The 8683-nt window shown below is 36.9% G+C and overlaps 4 protein-coding genes across 4 annotated transcripts in view; 2 read left to right on the forward strand and 2 right to left on the reverse strand.

Moving 5' to 3' along the window:
- LOC109538468 (zinc finger protein 37 homolog) overlaps positions 1–2946 on the forward strand; it is a gene marked incomplete at its 3' end in the record, with an annotated part of 6809 nt that extends 3863 nt beyond the window's left edge. Inside the window, 1 exon segment of the mRNA XM_019905712.2 lies at positions 2608–2946. Within this exon segment, the coding sequence (XP_019761271.2) occupies positions 2608–2946 (339 nt within the window).
- LOC109538466 (protein Smaug homolog 1) lies at positions 401–2413 on the reverse strand. The gene has a single exon (XM_019905709.2). The coding sequence runs from the start codon at positions 2281–2283 to the stop codon at positions 643–645; it is 1641 nt and encodes a 546-aa protein (XP_019761268.2). The 5' UTR covers positions 2284–2413; the 3' UTR covers positions 401–642.
- A 450-nt stretch (positions 2947–3396) lies between the features above and the next one.
- Positions 3397–5265, forward strand: LOC109538469 (zinc finger protein 567). Its single transcript, XM_019905713.2, has 4 exons — positions 3397–3610; positions 3703–4395; positions 4462–4639; positions 4697–5265. Exons 1-4 carry the CDS (start codon positions 3506–3508, stop codon positions 5098–5100), a joined length of 1380 nt encoding a protein of 459 aa, XP_019761272.2. The 5' UTR covers positions 3397–3505; the 3' UTR covers positions 5101–5265.
- Positions 5266–8256: 2991 nt separating this feature from the next.
- LOC109538471 overlaps positions 8257–8683 on the reverse strand; it is a gene marked incomplete in the record, with an annotated part of 17437 nt that continues 17010 nt past the window's right edge. Inside the window, 1 exon segment of the mRNA XM_048662827.1 lies at positions 8257–8683.

Consider the following 8683-nt stretch of genomic DNA (forward strand, 5'->3'; position numbering starts at 1 on the left):
CTCATTTCTCTGAGGCAAAATGAGCAAGAACGCTCATTTGTATATCATTCTAGACAGAAATAAATGGCCTTTTTAGAAAGTGAACCATGGATGGGGAAATGTTGGCAGTTTTCTCAAAAAATGCTTGAGTTCAAGTGCGTGGTTTTTTTTGAGTTGCAAAATCCACTTGAACATGACGCTGCTTTTTTCGAAGTTTCTCAAGAACGATCCGAGCCAGAGAATTCGTTTTGGCATCGTTGGATAGAGAATTGAAAAGTCGATTCAGAAACAGCAACATGAGTGAGGAAATTCAAGTAGTTTTGACACAGAAAGCGAAATTTGAATATCTTTTTGATATTTGAATAATTGAATATTGAGTAAAATAAATTTTGAAATAACAAACCAAAAACAAGTATGAATGTAAAGGTACAACATTATCCTTTATTCTCGTCATAAATTCTTACTTAGTGTAATAAAATAAATTAGCATCTTTTTGTCAAAAAATAATCGTTCCTACTTATATCTACACACGACGAATCAGACTAGTTAACATTGAGTTAGAACGGTTTTGTTGGTATTTAATACCTACAGTGCATCAATAAAAATTGCGCATTTCAACACACAATTTGTCACAATTCAATTACAACATGTAAATTACATAACTTACGGACCTAACGCATGTTCCATCATTTGTATACATAAAGACTCCAAACTGTTCTCGATATCACAATTATTTTTCAAGGACTGAGGTTCTGACTTGGTTTTCAATTTCGATGAATTCAATTTTATTGCATTTTGCGAGCTGTATGATTCTGCATGCTTGATATGCAGGAGTTGACTTCGTAGTGTTACACTATCCACTGAATGTCTATGCATATGTAAACTAGAATTGGCCTGCATATTTGGGTATGAAGAACTCTTCTGGGTGTTTGATGGCGAATGTCTTGGTTCTTCAAACAGTCGGAAAGTTGGCGTATTGAAGTGATTGCTGTGGTTGTTTCGACTCGCCGTCCTCTGATGGCACGGCTTGAACATGTTTCTGACATCGAGCTGTTCTTTCCACATGATCAGCTTCTTTTTCTGTTCTGTAGTGAAGCACTCCAATGCGTTGGCCTTTTCGCACACTGTGTTAAAAAGCAACAAAATTTCGTCGGTGGGATGTCTCAGCATAAGGAGTTGCGTGCATACTTTGCCCACGACTTTTATAAATTGGGAGCACAAATCATCACCGGGCGATATTTGCATGGGCGTTTGCGAAACCGCCTTCAGTTCCTTAAGCGCTTCATACACGTTACTGCCATTCATCAGCCCGATCTCCAGGTCTGAGAGTAGTTTCTTTCTGTTCTTCAACTTTTCCAGATTGAGTAACATCTTTTGTCTGGCGCCTTTCGTCACCCCAGCTTCGATCAAATACTCCTCACTGAGATTCATCATTTGGTTCACTGTTAGATCGTGGAACAGCCAGCTGTACTTGTGAAGCCTCATCGATTTTAACCAGGCCAGTACACTTTTCATTAAGGGAAAATTGTTCTTTAAAACCTCCTCCAGCTTGCTGTCTGAACTGCTTGACTGAATGTATGTACTTTCAGCTATGTTCTTTTCGCAACACAACGAGGAACTCCTGGGCTTCTGATAGGATTGTACCAAATTTTCCTGCGAAGACCAACTCTCTGTATCAGTCACACAGGATATAACGGGCGTTAAACTGTTTGACCTTTTCTTATCTTGTGCAAAGTCTGCGCTATTGCTAATTAATTGAGGGTTTGCCTCATTTACCGGGGAATGGATGAAGTTGTCTGGAGTGACTCGATTTAAAACTTGCTTCAACAGATGCTTAAACATCGTCTTATCTTCCTTATCAAACGCTGGGTGGATGTACACGTAGGACATGATCTCGACACATTCGTTGTAGATCTTTTTAAATGGAGGCGTGATACATTCAGTTAAAATTCTTTGTATAGTACTTAAGTAGCATCTGGCAGCGTCCTTGTTTCCGGGCCTGAGCAGTGGAAGGTGATTCAGCAGCAGACAAAGCGCAGACTGAGGATTCTCCGACAAGAACTTCTGAATCACTTCGGGATCATTAGCGTTCTGCTCCATCACTTGAGCTTCCTTATTATTGATTGTGGTGACCAACTGATCCAGAGCATTTTGCAGGAATTTGGCGTTGGCAAAGGGCAGGCCCACCATTAAGTAGTAAAGGGCCACAGTTTTTTCACAACTATCCCAGTTTCGAAACTTGGTTCGCAGTTCGTTTAGTTGGTCGTAAAATTCGGAGAAATCCCGTGGCCTACCAAATTCCATGATTTTTCCCTTTGATTCTCAGTATACTAGCACGCGGTTCTTTTCAGACTGGTAAAATAAAAAAAGACCTTTTTTAAATTCCAGTGTTTTTCTACATTTGTCACATCAATAGGTTAGGAGTCAAAAGTGACAAGTATCAGCTGGACGTGACAGTGTGGATGGAGAGTTAACCGGGTTTTTACAAATTGTTTTTAAGCTTCTGACTGTGGTAGGGGCGTGGTAAATGTATTTTTTGAAATAATAAAATTTTTGTTGCAGCTTTTATTCATCACATCAACAGGCGAACATTTTTTTAATTTTTTTAAATGTTTTTCTTAATTTCAGTGCATCTTAAGAGGCATGTGGACAAAACGCACAAAAACATCAGGCCCTACGTGTGCGATTTTTGCGGAAAAAGCTTTAAATCGAAAAACCATATCAAGATCCACGAAAGAATCCACTCCAAGGAAACTCCTTATAACTGTCACATGTGTGGAGAGAGTTTTAAGATGAAACTCACGCTGCGCACTCATTTGAAAGGAATTCACAACGTTCACGAAGAACAAAAGGTTTTCTGTGATATTTGCAAAAGGGGCTTTGTTTCCGAAGTGGCGTTGAAGGCCCATTTGAACTCCAGAATTCACGAAACTGAGAAATGTCTCTATTGTTCGGAGATGTTTACAAGTGATTATATGATTAATCATCTACGTGATGAGCATGGGACATCGAAAGCTTCGTAATTTTGTTTAAATTGTTATGGTGTTTTATTAATTTAGTGGGATATTTGCAATTAATTTTTGTTTTTGCCAACAAGGGCGTGGCTGGGCGATCTGCTCGAAAAACCCATAAACTCGGCATTATATTTTTAATTTTTTTTTGGGCGCGTGTCTTAATAGGAACTAGTTTTATAGTTCTTTTTATATTTTTCTCGAAATGTAATTCTTCTTTTAGAATGTGTTTTTTTGTATTATGCCGCATTAAGTGCAGTTTATCAGTTTATTTATGTTTGGTATTTATAAAACTAATTGTACTAATTAGTACAATTATGTATCTGAACTGAAATAAATTATTTAACAAAACTGGTCCAATATTATTGAAATAATTTCAGTTTAACGAACTGCAGGCAGTCCGGATGACAGAACAACAGCTGCCTTCATATATGTTTATTTTTTTGACAGTGAAACGCTCAAACTTTTTCGCTTTCCTGCATTTTCTACAAGATATTCTACGTTAAACCTCTAAAATGGAGTTTAGCAGATGTAGATTGTGCTTAGAAATGACCGACCATTATGTAGAAATATTTCACGAAACGTTTCCTGATATGATCCACAAGCTAACGGGCCTCCAGGTAAGTGTACTATTCAAATTTACTAGAACAAACTGTATGTCAGACAATGAAAGTCCGAATAAACCGTTCAAGAACTGCTTTGTCCTTTGCAGATTGAGCCCGAAGATGGCCTGCCAACCACGTCTTGCCTGCAGTGCCACCAAGAAGTAAAATCGGCTATGTTAACGCGATATCAAATCCTCAACTCCCACAAAATCTTAATGGATGAGGTCAAATTCAATGTCGAGAAATATGTGGAATACGTCCTAAATACATCTCCAGCTGAAATGGGCGACACTAAAAAACCCACGTCAACCGACGAAACAAGTCCAAAACTAGATAAAGCTGAGCGTTGTGAAGACTTAAGCCATACAAAGAACGAGCCATCTGATCCGCAGTTAGTCCCAGTTGGCTCACTAGCCTCAAATGAATCAAAAGTAGGCAAGTGTGAAATAACTGCAAACCTGATGCCTGCCAAGAGCGCACTATCCAGGCGAAGGCCCACTAGGAAGACCCCAAACAAGGAAATAAAGTTCAGAAAGAAACGGATCAACAGACAAAAATCAGTAGAAGAAAAAATCGAATTCAAAAGAAAAGCTACTGGACCCCCGCTGTCTATTAAAGTGCAATACGACATTAAGCCTGAGCATCAGGAATTTTTGAAAACTGTTAATAGAAAGGAGAGGGTCGCTTGTCCGGACTGCGGCAGAATCTTATTTGGCATGAACATGAAAAACCATTTAATAACGCATAATTATGATCCAGTTGTTTGCGATATTTGCGGCAAAACGTCAAAAAACGCCCAGGTGAATTTCAATTATTACAGCGCGTGTTATTTTCAATATTCAGCGATTAACTAATTAGTGTTTCAGGCCCTGCAGGACCACATTAATTATTATCACAAAACCACCCCAGACAGGTACATGTGCGATAAATGCGGCAAAGGCTACAGGGTGCGGTTCATGCTGGAAAGGCACGAAAAGAAGGAACATGGCAATGGCGAAAAAGACTACGAATGTTCGATTTGTGGCAAGAAGTTTTACGAAAAACGTAGGATTTTTTCGCGTCAATCCTACGAAGCTTCTTACCATCAATTTCTTGTTCCAGTGCATTTGAAGACCCACATCAATATAACTCACAAGAAAATCAAACCCTACAAGTGCGAATACTGCGGAAAAGATTTCGGCAGAAGAACGCAGTTCGTTACCCATCAACTAGTTCACACGAAGGAGAGTCGCTACCATTGTCAAGTGTGCGGTAAAGGTTTCAAAATCAAACAAACAATGCAAACTCACTTGAAAGGCGTCCACGGGATCGAAGAAGAGAAAACGATTTTTTGCCAAATCTGCCAGCGAGGCTTTTCCACCGCTCATGGCCTTAGAGCACATGTTAATTCGCGGGTTCATGGCCTGGAAAAATGCGAGCACTGCTCAGAGTTTATAACTGTGGAATACAAAACTGTGCATTTAAGAGACATTCATGGAATTAAATCCGATGACTCTTATAGCTAGCCTTTCAAGCTAAAAAAGGAAGTTAAAATAAACCCAAGAGTCTATGTACCAAGTATTAAAAGGAGACTTAATTACAGTAACTTTGGAGAAACAGCGCGAACTCTAAATGGAAGGCCACTTGCAACCTTTTAAGGCGCTAAATAAAATTAATTTACCTTTAGGTTGATTCGGGTGTTTTATTCACTAGTTCCTTTTACTGGTAAAAGTATATGCGGAAAAGTTACTCGATTTTGTTTGGTACGCGCTCACAATTCATTCCCTTGCTAGTTTTTATACACGGTGGTCAACTAATGCCACAAAATCCATTTCAGGCAAATCTGTCTTATCTGAAAGTTATAATAGTTTCTAAGATACAGGGGTGTCAAACTGTCAATACAAAATTCATCCTAGAGGGCGCTAGCCGCAAGTCTGCAGCCATTTAAAACTTCAGAAATTTTTCTGGTTTTGGAATATCGATTCTTGTTGGCCATGTTGGTTTTACGATAATTTCTAAACTAAAAATGTGTACTTGTTCCACGTCGATACTTCACATTGACACCTGCAACCAACTTCGCACTCCTCACAACGCTGAATTTACTTCGCAAGCCCTATTCGATCTCATGGAGGMAATTGATAGACAAAGTGAATGCGAAAAAAATATTTGGAACTTTTATTTAGTTATTATATTATTTTTTATTTGAATGAATCTAAAAGTGCAATTTTTCACACAGAMTTTTGCACATGYGCGCAAAASTAAATGTGACAAATTGAACCTGTCACTSTCATAAAATATTTTAAAGTATTTTYATTAAAAAGTAAACACAGTCTTTTTTAATGMWTTACGTAGGTTTATAGAGAACTATKGATCATAATTTAAAGTTTACTTACAATTTCTAAATTACATCTTTGTTACAAGTTGTAATGTATGTCTATGTTTCTTCGCTCGCTGATCTTGCCACAAGCAAAACACATTTTTTTAAAGATCGCAAATTTTATACAAACACTATACCGTGAAAGCAGCACTTTAATTTTCAACACTCATGGTTTCACTAGCATATGCTTACAAAAGTACGCTTTTGAAAAATTGCAAACCTCAAAACATGACAAATTCAAAAATGACATTGACATCAAATTTTAAATATGAAGTTGACGGCTTCTATTTTTATTTATTATAACTTATTATTCGTGTTATGTCCTTGATTGGAATAAAAAATATTGTTCGATACGAGAGCGAAAATCCGTTTTTCGAACTCCTGACACGTGAAACGCCGTCGTCGTTCGAAAAACGACACTTTTCGCCCTTGTATCGAAAACTGCTAATCCTTCCTGGGTCTCAGTCAAAGTGTGAAGTAAACATTTGAATATCGTTTATTTTATTACGTTTTGGCGAGACAACAGCGCCATCATCAGATTTAGAATTTACACAAACTACAAACACCAATTCACAATTAATGTTGTTGAAAAACTATAATTTATAAAACATTCATCAGTTCTTGAGGGAAAAAATCCTTCYTTTTGGGAAAACATTTGAAAAACTTACCTAATAATTGGTAAACATTACGTTCTTTTAGGTCTTTACCTTCTTGAAACCTTAAATTTGTTTGAATTATTTTCTACATTTTACATCAAACAAATTTAAGGTTTCAAGAAAGAAAATTGTGAATTGGTGTTTCTAGTTTGTGTAAATTCTAAATCTGATGATGGCGCGCCGAAACGTAATGAAATAAACGATATTCTAATTTTTACTTCACACTTTCACTGAGACTCTGAAGTTATAACGTATGGTAGCTCTTCGCATTTACTAAATCTGCTTTGTAAGGACTACCTACAGCATATCTTGTTCATAGGCAATAATTTTTCTTTCTAGCCAATTTTGAATTTCAGCCTTCTTTGTGGCAGATGATGTATTTTTATCAAGCTTTCTGCTATGATATGATGCGTTGTCCAAAACAATAACGCTGCCCTCATCTAAGCGAGGCGAATATTTTTAAACCACTCTTCAAAAACCAATTCACCGCCTGGAACAAACCCGTTTTCTGAACCGATATGTACAATTAAGCGTTTGCCTCTTCCTGATGGAGCTTTTAAACCTGTAGATAGTCCTTGTACAAACGCTTAATTTTTTAAACCCTATGACCTGCGTTGATCCACGTTTCATCTAGATAATAAGCCTTTCTATTCTCTTGTCGAACTTTTTTATGGATCGTAAATAATTCCGCCTCCAGCATATTATTTCTCCCTTTTCTTTTAGAAGACAATTTTCTTTGCATAACTGAAACACAAACACTATCATGTAGTGTACAGAATATCTTCCAACCACTCTTGCTTTCGAAACATCAGGAATAAGTTCCATTTGCACATTTTTCAAAATCAGTAAAGTTTGCAACATTCAACTTATATATGCTCAGACTTTTTAATAACATACATACAGATATAACTACTAACCGAAAACCAATTTCCCTTAGCGAGTGTCGAAAAGTCGTTTCTTTAAAATTGGGAATGTGTTCAATTTCCTCTATTCGTGCCAAGATTTTTTTCACAGTCGGGGGCTCATTTTTTATATAAAATGAATGAACAATCCTACGGACAGCATATTTTGTTCCTTCATCAACATTATCCAGAATACTTCTGTGCCTATAATACTTTTTTGATGGTCGTAAAGTATGACTCTGTTCATAATTTCTAATTATATTATAAACACTCCTAATGGAAACATCAAAAATGATTTTTGATAGTTTTAAAACTTCATATGTAGTAAAATAAATTTAATGTCCAATAATATTCATATTTTGATATAATCATGAATTGCAAAATTTTCATACCTCCTGCCTTAGCTGTATAATGTACTTTCTGTACTTTGCTGTAGTCTGGATGATTTTGAGCACACACTTTATAACGAAAATGAAGATAAAGAGAAGTGATTTCCGTTTTAGTATTATTGAGTTTACCATTAGTACCGTTTAATTTTTAAGTTCCACATGTACCATTTTCTATTTTGATTTGCATTTCTTAGAATTATTTGTGTTCTCGTTTATATTTTTTGAGTGGAAAGTTTCTTGAAAAAATGAACTTTGATGTAAATCGTGATTTTTATCCAAAAAAGTCAGGTGAATTAAATCACTTAAAAAAAATCAAGCCAACCCTGTAAGAATATAATCACAATTACACGCAGTCAAGAAAGTAAATAAAAATCTTTATTTAGTCTTCTTTCCATATAAAAATACCAGAAATTTCATGGCGCCGCCCTTTTGAGTGTGCATTTCGAGGATGACAAAGTAGTGGCCGAGCCCGCCGTGTTTTATAAACACCGTGCCGCCTCCCTTTCCATACTGCTTGTTGTATTCGTTGATCACTTTGATACAGTACAATTTTTCATCGCCATACCAAGTGGAGGTCTCGTTTCTGGACATCAAAGGGATCTCGCCCTTATCCACAATCTCGTGATAGACCATCTCCGAATCTTTTGCTTCGCTGCAATTGCCCTGAAGGATTTCTGGATATTCTGGGGCTCGGCCCGATCCAGGGCTCACGTTGTGAACAAACAATATAATAACTGTTAAAATAGTGGCGCAATACATGGTTTGATATTTTTTTATCTGACGGC

Source organism: Dendroctonus ponderosae, unplaced genomic scaffold (genome assembly GCF_020466585.1).
Source record: "Dendroctonus ponderosae isolate FM_Combo_2020 unplaced genomic scaffold, Dpon_F_20191213v2 Dpon_F_20191213_1, whole genome shotgun sequence".
NCBI classification, from domain to species: Eukaryota; Metazoa; Arthropoda; class Insecta; order Coleoptera; family Curculionidae; genus Dendroctonus; species Dendroctonus ponderosae.